Source organism: Pan troglodytes, chromosome 3, assembly GCF_028858775.2.
Source record: "Pan troglodytes isolate AG18354 chromosome 3, NHGRI_mPanTro3-v2.0_pri, whole genome shotgun sequence".
In the NCBI taxonomy this organism is placed as follows: domain Eukaryota; kingdom Metazoa; phylum Chordata; class Mammalia; order Primates; family Hominidae; genus Pan; species Pan troglodytes.
In genome coordinates, this window is record NC_072401.2 from 46822632 (window position 1) to 46846699 (window position 24068).

The following is a 24068-nucleotide window of genomic DNA, read 5'->3' on the forward strand; positions in this document are numbered from 1 at the left end:
GAAAGGCACCCTAGAGATGTTCCAGCCCCAAAGATATTTGAATAGGTTGGACTCGGGCACCAATCTAGCAAGTCCTACGGAAGTTGTATAAAGCTGAAAATACTGAAGCATTTCCCAAATGGGAAATCCTAAACTCAAAACTTGCTTTTTGGTTTTTTTGTTTGTTTGTTTTTTCTTTATCTGACATTGCTTAGTAGCCACAGAATGAAAGATAAATCAGTCATTCATGATCTAACAATGACCTTCAGTGCTCTAAAAAACTACGGAGTCAAGGAAAACATGAATATATTCCTCATGTAAAATTAAAATACAGACATATAAAGGGCAAAACATGAACATCATTCATACCTTGAGGTCCGTCCCCCTCCCAGAAATAACCCCCAGTATGCCTTGGTTTAGAGCATTAGGCAGGAGGGCCCTGAGTCACTCCAGACAGTCTTGGCCACCAAGCAGCATTCTCTTTTTGTTTCCTCTGTGGCTTTTGCAAACACAGGGCTAGCTCAGCTACCCATTAGTATGTTTTCAGTCACTAAAACAGTCTTCCAGTCTTCAAATTAGGATGACATTGTCACATGGGGCTTTAAAGCAAGTGAAACAAGGAACCCCCCCCCCTTTTTTTTTTTTTTTTTTGAGATGGAATCTCACTCTTGTCGCCCAGCCTGGAGTGCAATGGCACAATCTTGGCTCACTGCAACCTCCGCCTCCCAGGTTCAAGAGATTCTCCTGCCTTGGCCTCCTATTCATTATGAGGAATATTTGATTATTCAGTTCCTGTAGGGTAAAGATATTACCCCCGATCATATTATTGATTATTGAGTAGCTGAGATTACAGGTGCCTGCCACCACAACCGGCTAATTTTTTGTATTTTTTAGTAGAGACAGGGTTTCACCATGTCGGCCAGGCTCCAGGCTTGTCTCGAACTCCTGACCTCAGGTGATCCACCCACCTCAGCCTCCCAAAGTTCTGGGATTACAGGCGTGAGCCACCACTCCTGGCCACAATCCTTTTTTAACTATGAAATATATTTTTATCTGAAGTTTGATGTTTATACCCAACTGAGGGATGATGTTCCCATATCTCAGTTAAAGAAACAACCTGCTCAGATACTTCAAGCTCTTCTTTTGACTTTTGAAAATAAATGATCTTGAAGTTACTATACTTTGTTTGGGTTAGTTAACATTATTTAAAGTATATTATTTTAATTAATTATCTTTGTAAGATTTTACTGTATACTACCTGGAGTTCAATGTATCAGATGGATTTCAAATTTATATACATTTTTTATGTATATGGTACAGAAAAAAATGTGATCCATGAGAAATCAGAAAATAGCGCATATGCTAATAGCTAATGTTGTCCTCTAAAAAACTTTTTTTTGCATTTTTAAGAGGGGGATCTACTCTGACACTTTAATAAGTGTAATTAATTATTGACTGGAATTTGGCATGAGGCAGGGCCATTTCAGATCCCATTAAAGGAATGACACATACCAGAGAACCACAGAAGTAAGGCCACATTTGTAATAAATCATTATAGCTCTGCTAGGAGAAGACCCAGTTGTATTAGGTAATTAATGGATTTGCTCTTAAAACACATGTCCCGGAAGATATAGGTGAGTCTTGGGGGGTCGCATTAAACATTATACCAATGTATCTTACATTTCTAAGAAAGTTTTACTACTTTACAGGATCTTTCTGTTACCAAAATGGTAGGTTTCCAACTCCAGGACTTGGCTTTCATAGTTCCTACACGAGGGGAAATGCCTTCCTTTGCTAACTATGCAACCAGGTTAGTTAGTGTAAGTCCAGCCACCCTGTTGGCAATGCTAAAAGGTACAACAAACACAGAATTTTATTTGCATTTGTAAACATTTGATTTCTGGCTCGAAATTTTCAGTTTTCATGGGCACGTCATGGAAACAGAAATCTTCCGTGTTTAGTTTGGGCACCTACTCATTGTAGTGACAAATATTTCAGAAGCCAATAGGGGATTCCACAAATTGTTCTGAACCTGTGGCTGAGACTGGTAATGGCTGAGTGACATGGGGACATACCACAAAAGAAGAGGTAGCAAAAGGCTGCTGAGATAAGGACATGTTCATTGCTTAGCTAGTGGCCTGCACCCTTAAAACACATGTCCCAGGCTGGGTGCTGTGGCTCACGCCTGTAATCCCAGCACTTTGGGAGGCTGAGGCGGGTGGATTACCTGAGGTCAGGAGTTCGAGACCAACCTGGCCAACATAGTGAAACCTCATTTCTACTAAAAATACAAAAATTAGCCAGGCATGGTGGCGGGCGCCTGTAGTCCCAGCTACTCAGGAGGCTGAGGCAGGAGAATTACTTGAATCTGGGAGGCAGAGGTTGTGGTGAGCCGAGATTGCGCCACCGCATGCTAGCCTGGGCGACAAAGTGAGACTCTGTCTCAAAAAAACAAAAACAAAAAACAAACAAACAAAAAACAACAACAACAAAAAAAACAGGTGTCCCAGAAGATACAGGTAAGTTTTCTAACACAGGTCCTCTTGTATGGTGTGTTCCACTTAAGTAGAAGATGACAAAAACATTTGTCATGAGAATATAGACTCACATTTTAAACCTGTTTGAGCAGGAAAAGGAAGCAATGTTACAGATGTAATTCTGGGTGTGACTGCAGAAAGGATGACTCCCTTATTAAAGTAATCATCCTGAGTGAGCTAACTCTTTGTACTTCCTCTTCTCCTCCTGTTCCCCTCATCACCCCATTCTTCCGTTGCCTACACCCAGGCCCACACTGGATGCTGACATAGACTTACATGGTACAGTCCAAGGGAAAGATCTGCCATTTTTTTCAATGTGTCGTCTTGGTTATCTTCATTCCAAGGATCTCTCCACTCTTTATACAGTAAGAGATGAGAGTCTGGAAAGGATTGGGAATAAGATAATGAATTGTAAGTTTTAAATTGTTCTTCGTATTTTGGGGAAGGAGTAGGCTAGGTGGTCCTTCTGTTTTTTTTGTTGTTTTTTTTAAAGTAGATGTGGCCAGACGTGGTGGCTCACGCCTGTAATCGCAGCACTTTGAGAGGCTGAGGCAGGTGGATCACTTGATGTCAGGAGTTCAAGACCAGCCTGGCCAACACAGTGAAACCCCGTCTTTACTAAAAATACAAAAACTAGCCGGGCTTGGTGGCGTCCACCTGTAGTCCCAGCTACTCCAGAGGTGGAGGCAGGAGAATCACTTGAACCCGGGAGGTGGAGGTTGCAGTGAGCCAAGATCATGCCATTGTACTCCAGCCTGGGCGACAGAACAATACTCTGTCTCAAAAAAAAAAAAGAGAGAAAAGAAAAGAAAAAAAGAATGGATTTGAACTCAGTCGTCAATAGCCTCTATTCCAGGAGATGTTACAGTTGATTATGTTATAGGGGGTGTATAATAGAATTTCGAGCTATGTAAATTCCAAGTGCATTTGGAAGAATGAAGAAATGGAGGAAGGGTAAAGTATGAGTGCAAGCATTCCAGGTTTTTTGAAAATGCTATAATCTTTGTTCAGGGCTAGTACAAAGTGCTATTTAGCTGTAAGGGTTTTTTGTGATTTACAGACAGTTTTCACATATGTCATTTCAACCTTGGTTTTATGGCGAAGGCATGTGATGGTGCTTGTCCCAGGACTTTAGATCCATATCTGAGGTTCCTGTCGGGCAAAGATATTACCCCTGATCATATTATAGTCTATAAGTGGGAGAGTTGTGCCTGGAGCTCAAGTCTTATGATTTCTGATCCAGGGCACTTCCTACAACATGATTTTGCAATATAAAAGCCTATAATGTGTGACTAAAGCAGGTCACTCACTCCTTGTAACAGACTCTAGTAATGGTACTGCCACCAAACGGCTGCGTGATATTGGGCAAAGACTTAACTTATTTGAATCTCAGTTTCCTCCTAGAAAAATGAGGGTGGAGGTTAAGCATAGGCTGATGATCCTAAAGCCTCCATACTGCCCTAAACTGTGGCTCTAAGATCCAGTAGAATGCTGGGTCACAGGACTCTAGGGAGCTTTTCAAACCCAAATGTCTGTCATTCCTTGATGGTAGGCAGCAGATTATGGAAGTGGGTGACACAGCAAATATCAAAATACCTAAAGCAGCTTGCAAGAGTTGTTTCTGCCTAGTGGTCTTTATAGTTAATATTAAATAGTTAATTGTTTTTTTTTTTTTTTTTTTTTGAGACAGAGTCTTGCTCTGTTACCCAGGCTGCAGTGCAGTGGCACAATCTCAGCTCACTGCAACCTCCACCTCCCGGGTTTGAGCAATTCTGTCTCAGCCTCCCAAGTAGCTGGGACTACAGGTGCATGCCACCACACCCAGCTAATTTTTGTATTTTTAGTAGAGACGGGGTTTCACCATATTGAGCAGGCTGGTCTCGAACTCTTGACCTCAGGTGATCCACCTGCCTCAGCCTCCCAAAGTGCTGGGATTACAGGCATGAGCCACTGCACCCAGCTTAAATAGCTAATATTTAATATTATTCTATAGTTATTCAAGTAATTCAGGCCAAAGACTTAGAAACAAAACAAAAAGCCACTTTTAAGGAGAAAGGGTGTAAGTTTGCCAGATAGATAGAGATCTTTCTTTTTTAACTACAAGAGTTCAGGAATGAATTACTCTTTAACAAACGACTATAGATATACATGAAAATTGGAAGGACTTATTATGCATATGATAATCAATTTAAAGACAACACTTAAAATTATATTGTTGCCACTCTCAAAAAGTGGTAATAGAACAGCTAATAGTTTAAAAAGCAGAGTACAGAAGTTCCCAAACTTATGGCACCTTAATATCGCAGAAAACTTTTTAAAGCATGCCTAGGCCACAAAAAATACCTGTATTTTGATTATTAAATTGTAAGGTCTACACAACCTAATAGTAATAGGTCCAATAGTAATGCTGTCCAATAGATGTTGATGTTTTTTTCCTTGCAAACTTAAAAGATCCTACAGTGCCTCTGTAAATAGCACTGCCTGGTTAGAGTTGAATTTCAGATAAATAATTATTTTCATGTTAATTATTTTTCTTTTCTTTACTTTTTTTTTTGTTTTTTTTGTTTTTTTGGTTTTTTTTGAGACAGGGTCTCATTCTGTTGCCCAGGCTGCTGTGCAATGGCATGATCATGGCTCACTGCAGCCTTGACCTCCCTGGGCTCAGGTGATCCTCCCACCTCAGCCTCCCAAGTAGCTAGCTGGGACTACAGGTGCTTACCATCATGCCCGGCTAATTTTTGTGTTTTTTGTAAAGATGTGGTTTTGCCATGTTGCCCAGGCTGGTCTTGAACTCCTGGGCTCAAGTGATCCGCCCGCCTCTGCCTCCCAAGGTGCTAGGATGACATGCATGAGCCACTGCACCTGGCCCCTGTGTGAAGTATTTCTTAATGGTTACATAGGACATACACTAAACATTATTTATTGTCTATATGAAGTTCAAGTTTAACTAGGTGCCCTGCACTTTTAGTTGCTAAATCCTGCAGCTGTACCCATGCATTCACTGGTGCTCCCCAGCTTGCCTTGCACAGAGTTTGGAAACCATAGTCCTATAACTCTAGGCCAATTTTTTAATGTAAAATTTGATTCATTTTAAATTAATAAATCATATACAGGAATTTTTTAAAAAATTGTTTTAAATATAATTAAAATTATCAAAATATTTTTTAACTGAACTTGTGACTAGAGATATTTAGATTATGAAGAGTGGGGTTTATGCTAACTAATGACAGTCTAGCTATGCATGTGGAGCACTGAGCTATAAATTGTGGCTTCCCCAATTCTCCTGATGTCACTTGAACAAAACCTAAGTGTCAGACTAGAGCTTCTGGTATCTTCCATGGGATTTCATTCAACAGCTGGAGCAAATGAAGTCAGATTGATTTTTTTTAATTTGTCCAATTTTGTTGTCTCAAAAACATAATTATAATCATTTATTAGAACTAGAATTTCTTCAGTTTAACAACAGAAATAGTTATTCATTATGAAAAGCGAATCTGGAGGCCTTTCATTGTGGTGCCAATCTAACCATTAAATTGTGACGTTTTTCTTTTAGGAAGCTCTGTAGATGTGCTATACACTTTTGCAAACTGCTCAGGACTGGACTTGATCTTTGGCCTAAATGCGTTATTAAGAACAGCAGATTTGCAGTGGAACAGTTCTAATGCTCAGTTGCTCCTGGACTACTGCTCTTCCAAGGGGTATAACATTTCTTGGGAACTAGGCAATGGTGAGTACCCCAGGGAACAATTCATTAATGAGATTCCCCACTAGCATTATTTCTTTTCTTTTCTTTTTCTTTTTCTTTTTTTTTTTGAGACAGAGTCTCGCACTGCTGCCCAGGCTGGAGTGCAGTGGCGCCACCTCGGCTCACTTCAAGCTCTGCCTCCCAAATTCACGCCATTCTCCTGCCTCAGCCTCCCGAGTAGCTGGGACTACAGGCACCCGCCACCGCGCCCGGCTAATTTTTTTTTTTTTTTTTTTTTTTTTGCATTTTTAGTAGAGACGGGGTTTCACTGTGTTAGCCAGGATGGTCTTGATCTCCTGACCTCGTGATCTGCTCTCCTCGGCCTCCCAAAGTGCTGGGATTACAGGCGTGAGCCACCAGGCCCGGCTAGCATTATTTCTTATGACACTTTTTTTTTTTTTTTTTTGAGACGGAGTCTCGCTCTGTCGCCCAGGCTGGAGCACAGTGGCGCCATCTCGGCTCACTGCAAGCTCCACCTCCCAGGTTCGCGCCATTCTCCTGCCTCAGCCTCCAGAGTAGCTGGGACTACACGCACCCGCCACCACGCCCGGCTAATTTTTTTGTATTTTTAGTAGAGACGGGGTTTCACCGTGTTAGCCAGGATGGTCTCTGTCTCCTGACCCCATGCTCTGCCCGCCTCGGCGTCCCAAAGTGGTAGGATTACAGGCGTGAGCCACTGCGCCCGGCCAACACTCTTTTTATTATTAGCAAATATACTTCTGCCTGGGCACATTCTTGCAAGTGCTCAACAATGCAACTTTTGGAAGTGCATGTGGCAGAAACTCCTACTGTATTTATTCCAGAACCTATTATTGCTAATCCCAGTTTATGTTACATTTGAAGTGAGAACCAGTTGGAGCCAGCAACGTTCCCAGCTCCAAAGTTCCCTTGAGATTTTCAGAATCACTTAACCCTATTATGCTTGGCAAGCTGGACTCAGCAAAACTGGGAAGTCAGCAGTTTGTTTTATTCATCCCTTCCTTTCTCAGTTTCTCAAATGTGTCAGTTAATCTCAGTAATCCCATTGCAACCTTCATTACCTGCCCAAGCGGTCTAGAACTTGCCAGTATAGAATCCTACGTGGGTCAAGCTCCTGACTGTCTCCTTCTTCACTCTTTTTTTGCAAAGAACTTGTAAATTTTAACTATAAGTATTCATGATTCGCCACATTTATTCAAAACATAGAGTGCTTTTTCCACATATCAACCAATGGAAATAAGGATTAAATGGGAAATGAAATGTAGTAATAGGATAAGCACAAGTCTTCTTCCTGCTCAAACTTTTTTTTTTTTTTTTTTTTTCAGACAAGATCTTGCTCTGTTACCCAGGCTGGAGTGCAGTGGCGTGTTCATAGCTCAATGTAACCTCCAACTCCTGGGCTCATGCAATCTCTCACACCTCAGCCCCCCTGATTAGCTAGGACTACACTATGCCTAGCCAATTTTTTTTCTTTTGTCTGGTTGTGTTGCCCAGGCTTGTCTCGATCTCCTGGCCTCAAGTAATCCTCCTGCCTCGGCCTTCTAAAGTGCTGGGATTATAGGCATGAGCCACTGTGCCCGGTCTCAAACCTTTTTTTCCAAAGTAAATGAAGTTATTAGATATGGAATATAGTCTAGTTCCCAGATATCCATATCCATTGGTTTATTACCCTCATTATTAACTTCAAATTGTTTAATAGACCCTCATATCTCAGTTATACAGTTAAAATTTTTGTTTTGTTTTTCTGGAGTATCTTATTTATAACTATGAGTTTTACTTTAATTATTTATTTTATTTTTTGAGACAGACGCTTGCTCTGTCACTCAGGCTGGAGTGCGGTTGCGTGATCATGGCTCACTATGGCCTCGACCTTCTGGGCTCAAGTGATCCTCTCCCTCAGCCTCCCAAGCTGAGACTACAGGCATGCACCACCACATCTAGCTAATTTTTTTTTTCCCCATGGAACAGGGCTTTACTATGTTACCCAGAGTGGTCTCAAACTCCTGGCCTCAGGGAATCCTCCTGTCTCAGCCTACCAAAATGCTGGGATTACAGGCATGAGCCATAGCGCCAGACCTGGTTTTACTTTTCTTGACTTTGAATTACAAGTTTTTGTAATTTGGAAAATGTTTTGTTGCTTTTATATACTGCTGTATGTTTGCTTTTAAATACAACATTTCTCGATATATATTTTGAGAATTGCTGTCTTTCAGAACCTAACAGTTTCCTTAAGAAGGCTGATATTTTCATCAATGGGTCGCAGTTAGGAGAAGATTTTATTCAATTGCATAAACTTCTGAGAAAGTCCACCTTCAAAAATGCAAAACTCTATGGTCCTGATGTTGGTCAGCCTCGAAGAAAGACGGCTAAGATGCTGAAGAGGTAGGAACTAGAGGATGCAGAATCACTTTACTTTTCTTCTTTTTCCTTTTGAGACAGAGTCTCACTCTGTCAGCCAGACCGGAGTGCAGTGGTACAATCATGGCTCACTGCAACTTCGACCTCCCAGGCTCAAGCAATCCTCCCATCTCAGTCCCACAAATAGCTGGGACTACAGGTGCACATCACCACACCTGGCTACTTAAAAAAATTTTTTTTGTAGAGATGGGGTCTCCCTGTGTTGCCCAGGCTGGTCTCTTGAATTCCTGTGCTCAAGCCATCCTCCCACCTCAGCCTCCCAGAGTGCCAGGATTACAGGCATGAGCCACCACACCCAGCCACCACTTTTCTTAAAAAAAAAAAAAATTCTCTCTGGTAGACAATCCTCAATAGTCCACATGTTATTAAACAATCTGATGCCTGAATACATGATTTACCAAAAAAAGGAAATTTTGACGGGTTCAGAATATCAAGGGATCTGAGGCAAATGTCACCTATGATAAAATTTGCTATCAAAATTAGGAAGTTTGTGTTTACCTGATCCTAAAGCAGTAACCAGCCCATTTCTAGGGAATAAAACTCTCATGCATATATTGTGCATATATATGTATTATATGACTGAGTGATAATAAAATTTTTTTTCTAGCTTCCTGAAGGCTGGTGGAGAAGTGATTGATTCAGTTACATGGCATCAGTAAGTATGTCTCCTATTCTTAATACTAGGAAAGTAAGGCTAGCTTTATTTATTACCTAGTATTCAAAAAGTTAGTTCATTTAACTGCCAATTGACTGCAGTTCAAATAAGAAACAAATAGTGTCTCAAGTAGCACTGTACTCCAATTTTAATATTAATAAAAAAATTTAAAGTTATTTTAAATAATGTAGTGGTTTCTATAAAGATCACTTTATACAGAAGAACAGTGCCAATTAACCCATGGAACATATAAGTAGCTAAAACCAATTGCTTGCCAAAGAACCAGTAACCCAGGAGTACATGTACTTGCCACTGTGTTTTTTCAAGACAGAGTAACTGATTTCTAGTTACTTGCATAGAATGGACTCCTCCTCATAACTCCCTTCCATCTTGGTCTTTCCCTAGTAGAACTTCTACCTTTTTTTAGTAACAGGTGAGTGGGAGAGGTAAGAAGGAGAATAAGGTCAGCAATTAACCTAAAAGCAGAAAGTAAAATTTGTTATTTTTTTTCTGAATATTTTCTGTGTAATTTAGCTACTATTTGAATGGACGGACTGCTACCAAGGAAGATTTTCTAAACCCCGACGTATTGGACATTTTTATTTCATCTGTGCAAAAAGTTTTCCAGGTAATAGTCTTTTTAAACTTTTTAATGTAAAACCAGAATCCTTATTTTATAGTCTAGCTAGTTCTAAATTCTATAGGTATGTATATTTACATGTTTTTCTAATTTTAGAGAACAAGCACTATGACTTATCCACTGTTAGTTTTCCCCTTAGCATTGGGTCTTACCCCATGTACGTGATTAGAAATTTGAAATATTTCCAATAGCCTTTAGTAGAATTAACTCACATAGATGATAAGAATGGGTTGGTTCACTTCATGTTCCTTCCACAGCCTACTATTTCAATAAAAGAAAGTTTCCCAAGACCTAAATGACTATGAACATATTTTATAACTATATAGGAGGGGTGGGTCTAGGAATACAAAGTTTTGAATGCTGTTAATCTTCAACACCACAGTTGAAACCACAGGTCAGCTTTTTTGCAATTACCATGGATACTTTTCTGTTCTATAGGTGGTTGAGAGCACCAGGCCTGGCCAGAAGGTCTGGTTAGGAGAAACAAGCTCTGCATATGGAGGCGGAGCGCCCTTGCTATCCGACACCTTTGCAGCTGGCTTTATGTGAGTGAAGCAGCGCTGGCCTTAGGGGTCAGAGTGCAGCTCTTCTCCATCCTTCTATTCTGCTGAAATAGCTCCCCAGCCAAAAAGCAGATCAAAGACCGTTTCAGTGGCTGAGCCCCAAAATTCATGCCAGATTTTGCAAGAAAATGATTTACTAAAGCTTGAGGGACATCTTTAACAAGTGTTCCAAATTAATCACTATAAGGATGAATTGTTTTAGAAATTTTGTCCTTTAATTATGGCCCATAAATATGTCAAGTAGTCCTTACTCTAAAGAAGTACACTGTAAAAGAATGCATATAGCCGGATATGGTAGTTCCCTGTAATCCCAACACTTTGGGAGGCCAAGGTGGGAGGATTGCTTGAGCCCAGGAGTTTGAGGCTGCAGTGAGTTATGATGGTGCCACTGCACTCTAGACTGGGCAACAGAGTGAGACTCTGTCTTTTTTTTTTTCCCCTCTGTCACCCAGACTGGAGGGCAGTGGCACGATCTCACCTCACTGCAACCTCTGCCACCCGGGTTGAAGCGATTCTCCTGCCTCAGCGTCCTGAGTAGCTGGGACTACAGGAGTATCACCGCACTGGACTAATTTTTGTATTTTTAGTAGAGACGGGGTTTTGACTTGTTGCCCAGGCTGGTCTGAAACCCGTGAGCTCAAGTGATCTGCCTGCCTCAGCCTTCCAAAGTGCTGGGATTACAGACATGAGCCACCACGCCCGGCCACACCCTGTCTCTTAAAAAAAAAAAAAAATGCAAGTTACAGCATATTACAGCTTTGTCTCTCAGGAGGATACTTAGTGTATGTAGCTATAATTCATAGATTCCCAAGAAGTTTAGAGCCTAAAGTATGAGGTCCCACCAGAGGGGCTATCATTAAATATAAAGATTTGTTAAATCATCTCATTGTCCAACACCACAAACTTGATTGCTTTAAAATACTGGTTTAGTTACATTTAGTAACTCTATTAGTGCTTTTAATCTATAGTGCTATATCCTCACATTGAGATTTTTTTTCTTTTCTCTTCCAACTTCATTCTTTTTTCTCTCACCCTCATTCTTATAAGCCTAGAATACATCACAAATCCTTTATGCCCATGGAAGCAAGAGGAATAAAGAATGGAGATGTTTGTTTTGCCATTAACTAAAGATCTGGGGTGTCGGGGAGAAGGGGGATAGAGAATGAGAAGTGGGAAGAGGTGTTCATAATAGCTTAGGTGCAATTCTGCTTATTTTACATTTTACCCCCCGCTGACTGCCACTTTTTCTTCAGCCCTCACACATTGTTTGTGCAGGGACCTCATAGGACCAGGAATTGTCTATAGAGGTGGGAATTTGTCTACTCTGCTTTGTGGAAGTTGTCTCACCCTGAAAGGGATACCTCTAGCATGGTAATAGTCTTCTAGGATTTGTTATCATATGGAAAGATGTAAAGGGAGGGATTCTGCTGCTGCTGCTGCTGCTGCTGCTGCTGCTGCATGCAGTTGCCATTTCATTTAAATGACTTATTTATAATTGATGACACTTTTCTGGCTTCCTGTTAATTCCTCCCTCAAAGATCAATAAACCAGAACCAGGCATGGTGGCATGCACTTGTGGTCCTGTAACCACCCAACAGATTCACCTTGCCTGCTGTCTAGATAGAGCCAATTATCAAGACAGGGGAATTGCAAAGGAGAAAGAGTAATTTATGCAGAGCCAGCTGTGCGGGAGACCAGAGTTTTATTATTACTCAAATCAGTCTCCCCGAACATTCGAGGATCAGAGCTTTTAAGGATAATTTGGCCGGTAGGGGCTTAGGAAGTGGAGAGTGCTGATTGGTCAGGTTGGAGATGGAATCACAGGGAGTGGAAGTGAGGTTTTCTTGCTGTCTTCTGTTCCTGGATGGGATGGCAGAACTGGTTGGGCCAGATTACCGGTCTGGGTGGTCTCAAATGATCCACCCAGTTCAGGGTCTGCAAGATATCTCAAGCACTGATCTTAGGTTTTACAACAGTGATGTTATCCCCAGGAACAATTTGGGGAGGTTCAGACTCTTGGAGCCAGAGGCTGCATTATCCCTAAACCGTAATCTCTAATGTTGTAGCTAATTTGTTAGTCCTGCAAAGGTAGACTTGTCCCCAGGCAAGAAGGGGGTCTTTTCAGAAAAGGGCTGTTATCATTTTTGTTTCAGAGTCAAACCATGAACTGAATTTCTTCCCAAAGTTAGTTCAGCCTACACCCAGGAATGAAGAAGGACAGCTTAAAGGTTAGAAGCAAGATGGAGTCAATGAGGTCTGATCTCTTTCACTGTCATAATTTCCTCAGTTATAATTTTTGCAAAGGCGGTTTCAGTCCCAGCTACTTGGGAGGCTGAGATAGGAGGATTAATGGAGCCCAGGAGTTTGAGGTTGCAGAGAGCTATGATCACGCCACTGCACTCCAGCCTGGGTGACAGAGTGAGACCCTGTCTCTAAATAAATAAATAAGTAAATAAATAAATACATAAATAAAATCAAGATGGTGTGCAATTAGAATTGAGCGATTTTGTTTCCAAACCTCAAGAAAGCTTGGTCTCGCTCTGTCCCAGGTGGCTGGATAAATTGGGCCTGTCAGCCCGAATGGGAATAGAAGTGGTGATGAGGCAAGTATTCTTTGGAGCAGGAAACTACCATTTAGTGGATGAAAACTTCGATCCTTTACCCGTAAGTGACCATTATTTTCCTAATTCTAGTACAGTAGATTAAAGTCAACTCAGGACCTCTGGTGTTAACCTCCTATGAATAGTCAGTCCTCTCAGTAACTAGCCAAATCATGAGATGATGAATTAGAAGGAGCCTTAGATATCATCCAATCTAACATTTTTTTGTGTATTTGAAGAGAAGAAATCAAGAGCTAGGAATAACTTTTTAAAGGTAAGCCATTTGCAGTATAGTGTGGATTTTGTTTAAAAGGGGATAATTTGAAATTTTATGATTCATTATACAAGACAAAATAAGTTGGATTTTCAAATGTTTTACAAAGTAAATCAAAGTTATAATTGCCTACAGTACGAAAAGCTTCAAAACATTTTTTATGTTATGAAATTGTAATTTATTTAACCTTAAAATGAGCCAGTACCATGTGTTTGCTTAAAAATCTCATGCTAAGAATTTACTATGTTGTTAATAATCTTCAAGATATTTATGAATAAAGTCTTATTTCTAATCCTTCCTCCAACTGTATCTGGTGCTAAATCAAGAAATGTTTCTTCCCAAAAAGCCTCATGGAAGATCTGTATGTCTAAATATATGTCAGGGATAATACAGATGTAGCCCTGAGAAGCATGACCTTGATTTTTATAGTCTAAAATGTCATTTGCAGATATCTATTTTCTAAGAATAATTCCTAAAAGAATTATTTGAATGTTGTAGGAAAGCTAAGAAATTTTGCAAAGAGCGTATGTGAAAATATAAGCTAGGCTTTTGTGGTTTGTGGATAGACTTCCCAACAAAATTGCTTTTTATCTATAGTGGTCCAAGCTTGTGGAACATATTACTCATCTTTTTTTAGAAAATTCTTAGAAAAGTGATCTTACAAAAATGGAATTTATCTTTCCCCAAGTATATTCTGTCATGTATAGAGTTAAACTAAGCATAGTAATTTCACCAGACAAACATTCAAAATCTACTCCTGACCTTTTTATCTCATCCAAATTTTCCCAGGGCCCAGACATAAACCTTTGCCTTACAAACTCTTTGTATATGCACTAAATATGCTTCTCCTTCAAGGTTCTCAGTCAGCTAGAAAAATGTGCAAGAGTAAATGGTACCCTTCTCACTTGTAGATCCAAGAGAATTAGACTTAAACTCACTCTACATGTCTGTGACTTTATTTTATTTGCATGACAGTCCTGTGAGGTGGCAAGGCAGGTATCTTGGATCCATTTTTTAGATAAGGAAGTTCAAATTGAGAAGAGGTTGCATGATTTACAGGAAGCCACACTGTAGTCCTATGTTACTCTTAAAAATCCCATTCAAATCCTGCCTCTGAGGCCTGCATACTTTCTACCCTACCAGTCATTGACCCATGCTTATGTCTCCTTTGAAAACATTGATTCCACTCTTGTCTCCAGTGAAAAAGTGGAATTTAAGCAGAGAAACAAAAGCCATTTGTCTTGTTAAGTCTACTTTCCCTCTACTTTCAAGAAGGAAAGTTGGGGTATGTGTTGAATGGTGATTTATTTATTTATTATTTTAAAAATTGATACAAGGTCTTACTGTATTGTGCAGGCTGGTCTCAAACTCCTGGGCTCAAGTGATCATCCCACCTCAGCCTCCCAGTGTTGGGATTACAGGCATGAACCATTGTGCCCACCACCGATCCGCAGTTTTTTAAGAAAAACTTTTACTATAGAAAATTTTAATCATATACAAAATACAGAGGAAAGTATATGAACCCACTTTAGGAGACTAGAATATGCCACCCCAAAATATGCCACTTTGGCATAAGGATTATTTCGAGCTAAAGGCAACTGGGAAGAAACACATAGAAGAAAAGTTCTCTGTCCTTCTCCATTTGCCTAAAAGCAGGACATGAATCTTAAAAGTCCCCCTCCTTCCCTTTCTACCAGGAAAAACAAGAGTTAATCACTGAAGATAACTTCAGACCCTTATCAGTGTAGAGCTGGCACTAGAAGAATCTATATTACATACTCATTTATTTTCCTTCCCACAACTTGCCACCCCAGAGACTAAAAATCCTTTTCCTTTGTCATGTCTCTTGTCCAAAAATTTGCTCTATAAGCTGGAGTTCTAAGCCACCTCTTTGAGAATTACTTGTTCCCTGGTATTTTCTGTTAACATACATGTATTAATATACATGTTAACAAGCTTCTGTTTGTTTTTCTCCTGTTTTCTGTCTTGTTACAGAGGTCCATCCCAACTAAGAACTAAAGAGTAGGAGGAAAATATAATTTCCTCCTGCATACTTTGATCTCGTTTAATCCGTAATCCTTCCCATTTTTTACCTCCTACCTATTAGATTACTTTGAAGCAAATTTCAGATATATTACTTTATCTATAAATATTTCAGTATGTGCTAGGTGTGGTGGCTCACACCTGTAATCCCAACACTTTGGGAAGCTGAGGCAGAAGGATCACTTGAGCCCAGGAGTTCAAGACCAGCTACGGCAACAAAAAATCAAAAACTTATCTGGGCATGGTGGCACATGCCTGTGGTCCCAGCTACATGAGAGGCTGAGGCAGGAGGATCGCTTTAGCCCAGGAGGTTGAGGCTGCAGTAAGCTGCATTCACACCACTGCACTCCAGCCTGGGTGACAGAGTAAGACCATGTCTCAAAAAAATACAGATTTTAGTATGTATCCTTTTTGTAAAAACACAATACTTTTATCATACTTTAAATAATAACAATAATTCCTTAGTATCACCAAATATTTTGTCAGTGTCTCACATTTTCCTTATTGTCTAAAATATTGTTGATAGTTATTCAAATCAGAATCCAAACAAGGTCCATATATTACATTTGGTTGATAAGTCTCTTAAGTTTGTTCATCTTTAAGTTCTTCCTCCCTCTCTTTCATCTCTTGTAATTTATTAATGTGAAAAAACAGGTAATTTGTTCTATAGTATTTCCTACATTATAGAGTTTGCTAAATTTATTCCCTATGATATCATTTAGCATGTTCCTCTGTCCCCTGTGTTTCCTGTAAACTGGTAGTTATACCTAGAAGCTTGAGTTTATTCAGGTTTTTAATTGTATTTTTTTTGCAAGAATTCTTTATTATCTGCTTCTGGAAGCACAGAATGTCTGGTTGTGTCTGGTTTTGATCTTGACAGCTAGCGATGACCATTGCCTAATCCATTACTTTATTGGGGTGGGGGGAATAAGGTTTTAAAATAAATTTTTTTTAAGATTTTTTTAACTGTTATTTTGAGACAGTGTCTCATTTCGTTTCCCAGGCTGGAGTGCAGTGGCACAATCACGGCTCACTGCAGCCTTGACCTCCTGGGATCAGGTGATCTTCTCACCTCAGCCTCCTGGGTACCTGGAACTACAGGTGCACACCACCACACCTGGCTAATTTTTTGTATTTTGTGTACAGAAGGGGTTTCATCATGTTTCCCAGACTGGTCTTGAACTCCTGGGTTCAAGTGATCTACCCACTTCAGCTTCCCAAAATCCTGGGATTACACTTTGGCCACCGTGCCTGGCCTAAATGAAATTATTTGTCTCTAAACAGACAGAAGTTTTACTTTAAAAATTTGTCTTTGTGTGTACATGTGTTTGTGTATGTGTGTGTGTCTAAAAGTTTGGCTTTGAGCTTTGCTTTGAATTCTTGGATGAACGATAACCAAGAATACTTAAACTCTGATCATTCTTGACAGATATCCCCTACAGGCTATGGCCTTTTGAATTGTGTCCTCCAGTGATAAAAAGCAGCAAGCAAGATACTGCTCTCAGATTCATGGTGGTCACATGTGAGGGGAAAAAAAAAAAATGAATCCTATTTAAATGCCCCCAGGATAACAGTGATACTCTTTGTAGGATAACTATTTGCTTGCCACTGGTTTCATTAAATAAGGACATAAGTAAAGATCTATTTTTGTCTCTTTCTCCCCAACCACCACAACTAGGATTATTGGCTATCTCTTCTGTTCAAGAAATTGGTGGGCACCAAGGTGTTAATGGCAAGCGTGAAAGGTTCAAAGAGAAGGAAGCTTCGAGTATACCTTCATTGCACAAACACTGACAAGTAAGTATGAAACACGCCCTTTACCAATCATCAAGTTTTAGTGGGTAAGCCTGTAACTTTACTCAAACACCCTGTTGCATGTGTCTATACATTGCATAAGTATAGGCATTTGCAATTTAGTAAAGTTTTATACAACGATTTTATTTTATTTTATTTTTAGAAGAACAATGCTACTTTTGTTGTTGTTGTTTTTTGAGACAGGGCCTAGCTCTGTCACCCAGGCTGAAGTGCAGTGGTGCAATCTCAGCTCACTGCAACCTCCGCCTCCCGGGTTCAAGTGATTCTTGAAGAGGAGAACAATAATAACAACAATATTATTTTCAAAAGTTGTGACCGCAGTTTCTGGAGTTGAGAAGACATCCAGATTTTTGTAGCCTCATACTCTTGCTTTAGGTAGCAAAAAATGTTCCTAAATCTCAGGAATATTCTCTAGATAGGTTTCAATCTATCATTCCTGATAAGATGATGCTGAAATACTCATTCTAGCCAAAAAAGACCAGCTACCATTTCCGATTGTTGGTGACTGGGAACTCTGGATAGTGAGGACCCCAGTAGGAAGTAGCGAGGGGAATGGTTTGAATGGATAAATTCATAAAAAATTTCAGTAGATTTAATTTTCTTATACATTTCAGTCTTTTTATAAGGCTAGGAAAAGCCCCTGTTTTTATGGTTTATAATTTGAATTCACATGAACCCACAAAATTTGCCTTTTACCTTCCTATGTCTGAAAATGGATAGTCTGGCTGGCCTCTTAACAACCCAGCTGGCAGAGCTGTGAGGATCTCAGTGTGCTCTAGCCCAGACATTGGTAGCATGAACAGCAACATTTTTAATTGTGTTTTCAAAATAGGAGCACATTAGCGGTCTAAAACGATCATAAAAGAAGGATACTAATAGGGCCCACTGTCATTATGGATCCTAATACTTAGGATGCATTATGGATTGTCATTATGGATACTAATACTTAGGATCACATTTGTAATTGAGTTTTTAATTGCTTAAATTAGATACATATTTTTATTAAGGTAACCTCTTTGCTTTTAGTCCAAGGTATAAAGAAGGAGATTTAACTCTGTATGCCATAAACCTCCATAATGTCACCAAGTACTTGCGGTTACCCTATCCTTTTTTTAACAAGCAAGTGGATAAATACCTTCTAAGACCTTTGGGACCTCATGGATTACTTTCCAAGTAAGTAATTTTCCTTGTGCATTCCAAACTTTGAATAAATTTATTGGTGTTTATCAGAATAGAGAGTTTGGACAGGGAGCAAAAGACAAAGTCAACTATTTCAAGTTCTAATAATTCTTAATATTCAGGAAATTTATGTATGAATACTTACTAATATGAGTATAACTCACCCTAAGAGTCTAAAGGAAAAGGATGTGAACACAAACTAGCAGTTATCTTAGAGAATAAGTTTGCATTTCAAAATAACTTGACATATCAAGATCCACTCAACGCATGTAAATTATTTACTCTAAAAAGACATAATTCTTGGTAACACATTCACTAAAGCAAAATATACCTTTATATAATTGCTATCAAAGGTATGTGGGTTGGTATAAAATATCATACCATGTGAGATCAGTGTGATTCTTTTACAGCATTAATTTTTATTGGTTAGAGTAAGAAAAGGAATAGCTAGAGTATACTTCTTAAGTAGATTCTCATACACTTTGGTTTCAAAAACCAATTATTGACTACATCTTATAAAAGCCTGTATTCAATGGAGTGCCAGAAAATGACTATGAGTCTTGAAGAGTTAGGCATATAAATATTTTAAGGTTTCTGTTCAATGTATGTTGGAAGGAGTTCCTTTCTCATGACTATTCTCATATTGGAGCATAAAAAGAGTTTATAGGCTTGGCACAGTGGCTCATGCCTGTAATCTCAACACTTTGGGAAGCTGAAGCAGGCAGATCACTTCAGCCCAGGAGTTTGAGACCAGCCTGGGCAATATGGCAAAACTCTCTCTACAAAATATACCAAAATTAGCCAGGCGTGGTGGCTCATGCCTGTAGTCCCAGCTACTTGGGAAGCTGAGGTGGGAGGATTGCTTGAGCCCAGGGGGGTCATGGCTGCAGTGAGCTGTGATGGTGCCTCTGTCACCCAGCCTGGGTGACAGAGTGAGACCCTGTCTCAAAAAAATAAATAAATAAAAATTAAGGGTTTACAAAATTCTCACCATCTCCTCCCATCTTTGCAAATGCCACATAAGTGATGTGTTCCAGGAGTATTAGCCTCGGAACCTGAGGCAGTACAGTAAGCACGCTTTCTCCAAAGTCCTGTCCCCCACAGACAAACCTTATTTACACTGGGTACTCCTCTTTTATTTTTTCCCCTCTATGCTTTATTTTACTGTAACTATAATCATATAACATGTAACAGGAAAAAGGCAGGGTCGGGGGAGAGATCCAGAAGTCTTCCCAAGAGCCTTTCCAACATAGCCTCTGTAGACATTTTTTCTTTCTTCTTTTTTTTTTTTTTTGAGACAGAGTCTCACTCTGTTGCCCAGGCTAGAGTGCAGTGGCATGATCTAGGCTCACTGCAACCTCCGCCTCCTGGGTTCAAGCAATTCTCCCACCTCAGCCTCCCTAGTAGCTGGGATTAGAGGCATGCATCACCACGCCTGGCTAATTTTTGTATTTTTAGTAGAGATGAGGTTTCACCATGTGGGCCAGGCTGGTCTTGAACTCCTGACCTCAAGTGATCCACCTGCCTTAGCCTCCCAAAGTGCTAGGATTACATGAGTGAGCCACCGTGCCCTGCCCCTATTACATTCTGATCACACATTTCATGTTTTATAATTGGAAAACTGGTGAAATTATAGACAATGTTTTGTTCCCCTAAATTCTCTTTGATGAGTATATATTACTTACACTCTTCTGTCTTTAAAATTTTGCAAAATAGTATCCTAGATAAGTTTATGAGTGCACAGTCTGTACGCTTACTCATATTAATGACCTCGGAGAGTTAAACAACAGTCACCTTTAAAAATTATTACTATCATTATCATTATTTTTGAGGCGGGGGTCTCATTCTGTCTCCCAGGCTGGAGAGTAGTGGTGCGGTCACAGCTCACTGCAGCCACCGCTGCCTGGGCTCAAGTGATCCTTCCTCCTCAGCCTTCTGAGTAGCTGAGACCACAGGCTTATGCTACCACACCTGGCTAATTTTTTAATTTTTTGTAGAGACGAGGTCTCATTATGTTGCCCAGGCTGGTCTCAAACTCCTAAGCTCAAGTGATCTTCCTCAGCCTCCCAAAGTGCTGGGATTACAGGCATGAAAAACTGCACCCAGCCCTAAAAATTATTAGGGTCCTGCATAGTAAGACTTTAATAAATATTTAAATGAACATATGGTTTTTTTTAAAAAAAAAAATAGAGACAAGGTCCCACTATATTGCCCAAGCTGGTCTCGAACTCCTGGACTCACGCAATCCTGCTGCCTTAGCCGCCCAAAGTGCTGGGATTACAGGCATGACCCACCTCATCTGGGCTGAGTGAACATATTTTTAACATAAAGGCAGTATTTTATATTTATCTCATACATTTTGCCCAGCATCCCCATTTCCGCCGAATCTGTTGCTTGCTAATTCCTTCCAGCTTCATTTCATCTGAAATTTGACAAACATCTTCTATTTCTTTGTCGTCATGTTATTGACTTCAGAATATAAAATAAGACACTACACCCAAATTAAACCCCACCCTCATTGCCCAGCCTGATGTGAAAATAATCAGCATACATTAAGCTTACCCTTGATATATGTGTAGCATCTTTTAGATAAATATACAGCTGATTAAGCAATATAGCCTGATGGTATAATATCTTGCCCATGTACCTCATCTTATCCCCAGCAGGATTAATTCACAGTGATCAGATTTACCTTTAAACTTTGTAGCAAATTATCCTCTCCAAAAGCATATCTAAAACTTTTGTGTGTACTCTTGCAAGGTTCTTAATTTCATGCAGAACAGGCTCTTGCCACTGTTAGCTGGAGATATTTTCAAGACCTATTTTTGTTTGTGGTTTCCTGATGATGGTCATGGCATTTCCCCCTTCACTCCATCTAAAAATTGAGGTGATACAGGCTTTTAAACAAAACCAACTCATATAGACTGAGTACAACTGCAATGCAAGCATGCTAGCCTCTGCTACAATCATGGGCGTGCTATTGATATGTCTTAAGTTACAAAACACAGGGCTGAGCGTCTCATTAGGTCAAAATGGAAACCAGTGTTTCTGCTCACTGATGCTTAATGAGGACAGGGTGTGAGAGATTTCTTTAAGGAAAAAAAATATATAATAATGCTACATGGAAAAATATCTAACATTAGAGAATTAAGTAAATAAACTAATATACTCACACCATGGAATCCTGTGCAGACATTAAAATTATGTAGTGGATGAATGTTTAATGGTGTGAGAAAAAGTTAGGATGTGCTGGGGTGGGGGGAAGAATCAAGTTTTAAGAAAATACAGTATACCCATACTTAAGTAAAAAAAAAAAAAAAAGGTATGTACAGTCATGTGTTGCTTAATGATGGGGATACATTCTGAGAAATGTGTCGATAGGTGATTTCATCCTTGTGTGAACATCATAGAGTGAACTTACACAAACCTAGATGGTCTAGCCTACTATATATCTAGGCTATATGACTAGCCTGTTGCTCCTAGGCTGCAAACCTGTAAAGCATGTTACTGTAGTGAATATACAAATACTTAACACAATGGCAAGTTATCATTGTGTAAGTAGTTGTGTATCTAAACACATCTAAACATAGAAAACTAATGTGTTGTGCTACAATGTTACAATGACTATGACATTGCTAGGCAATAGGAATTATAATTTTATCATTTTATGGAACCACACTCATATATGCGGTCCGTGGTGGACCAAAACATCCTTATGTGGCATATGACTGTATACATGTACATAAAAAATAGATGAAAGAATGAATATACATCAAAATATTCAAAATGGTTATAATGACTTAGGTTACTTTTCTTATATTTATCTTAGTAATAATAATGATGATAGATAATACTTTTATAGTGTTTACTATATAAAAGACACTGTTATAAGTGTTCTACATACTTTACATGTATTACCTAAATGATATAAATATAACTCTGACAGTAACTAGTCTTATACGTTCTCTTTTCTTTTTTTTTTTTTCTTTTTTTAGACAGAATCTTGCTCTACCAGGCTGGAGTGCAGTGGTGCAATCTCGGCACACTGCAACCTCCGCCTCCCAGGTTCAAACGATTCTCATGTCTCAGCCTCCTGAGTAGCTGGGACTACAGGCACACACCACCATGCCCGGCTAATTTTTGTATTTTTGGGTAGAGATGGAGTTTTGCCATGTTGGCCAGGCTGATCTTGAACTCCTGGCCTCAAGTGATCTGCCTGCCTCAGCCTCCCAAAGTGCTGGGATTACAGGTGTGAACCACTGTGCTCGGCCTAATCTTACAAGTTCTCAATATTTAAAGAGTGCTAACTTTGTTCACAATATAAAACATATTTGAGAAAAAGAGATATAAGCATCTTATTTAGAATTATGAAAATATCAATAGACCTACAGCCGACTAAAGCTTTTCTTCATAAGCTCTTGCCTATATTGATTTGCTCCTGTGAATATGCATTAATTTGATTTAAATAATAAGTATGTATAAGAAATAACACTTTTCCTCAATTTTTAAGAACGTTCAACCGTTTTTAATTTGAATTCCAATAGTGAAATACATAGAAAATATAAAATTTTCTGTAGTTTAGCCAAATTGTTTTTGTTTCACCACAGCGTTCTACCAAAATTTCTTAATAACAGTAAGAAAATGAATGCATACCTCCTGCAGGGAGAGGGGAGTTAGGCAGTCTATGGGCATAGTTACAAGTGAGAAATTTCATTGGCTACCATTTATGCTAAATTCATAAAAACTGCATTCAATTCTATATATCTATTTTCTTTACATAAAAAAGGTTTCAATTATTGGCCATTAAATAAAATAGCCACCATTCCAGAAGTTGTGTCATGTTTTTCCTTTTTATACCGCCATCATATTGCCTAGTATAGATTGTGTGTGTTCCATTTTCTGTAATGGGCCAGACAGTAAGTATTTCTGGCTTTGGAGTCCATATGGTCTCTATCATAACTACTCATCTCTGCCATTGTAGCTTAAAGATTATCTAGGTCAAATGCCTAACTGATAAAGTATTGAAATACAAGTTATCTAATATAGGCTGCCACACACACAAAAAATTTATTTGGTCTAAAAAAGATTTCATGACTTTTGTAGCAGCATGGGTGAGGCACGCATCACTTGGTTAACTCGGTGTATCTTTCTCCTTTGCAGATCTGTCCAACTCAATGGTCAAACTCTAAAGATGGTGGATGATCAAACCTTGCCACCTTTAATGGAAAAACCTCTCCGGCCAGGAAGTTCACTGGGCTTGCCAGCTTTCTCATATAGTTTTTTTGTGATAAGAAATGCCAAAGTTGCTGCTTGCATCTGAAAATAAAATATACTAGTCCTGACACTGAATTTTTCAAGTATACTAAGAGTAAAGCAACTCAAGTTATAGGAAAGGAAGCAGATACCTTTCAAAGCAACTAGTGGGTGCTTGAGAGACACTGGGACACTCTCAGTGCTAGATTTAGCACAGTATTTTGATCTCGCTAGGTAGAACACTGCTAATAATAATAGCTAATAATACCTTGTTCCAAATACTGCTTAGCATTTTGCATGTTTTACTTTTATCTAAAGTTTTGTTTTATTATTTATTTATTTATTTATTTTGAGACAGAATCTCTCTCTGTCACCCAGGCTGGAGTGC

The 24068-nt window shown here is 39.3% G+C and overlaps 1 protein-coding gene across 1 annotated transcript in view; it reads left to right on the forward strand.

Moving 5' to 3' along the window:
- Positions 1 to 23769, forward strand: part of HPSE (heparanase) — a 39560-nt gene extending 15791 nt beyond the window's left edge. The window contains exons 4-12 of the mRNA XM_517183.8: positions 6070 to 6243; positions 8454 to 8622; positions 9266 to 9313; positions 9848 to 9941; positions 10392 to 10498; positions 13066 to 13180; positions 17112 to 17230; positions 18275 to 18421; positions 23588 to 23769. Coding sequence (XP_517183.3) covers positions 6070 to 6243; positions 8454 to 8622; positions 9266 to 9313; positions 9848 to 9941; positions 10392 to 10498; positions 13066 to 13180; positions 17112 to 17230; positions 18275 to 18421; positions 23588 to 23747 — 1133 coding nt within the window. The 3' untranslated portion in view covers positions 23748 to 23769. The remainder of the gene's footprint in view (positions 1 to 6069; positions 6244 to 8453; positions 8623 to 9265; positions 9314 to 9847; positions 9942 to 10391; positions 10499 to 13065; positions 13181 to 17111; positions 17231 to 18274; positions 18422 to 23587) is intronic.
- Positions 23770 to 24068: the final 299 nt, after the last annotated feature.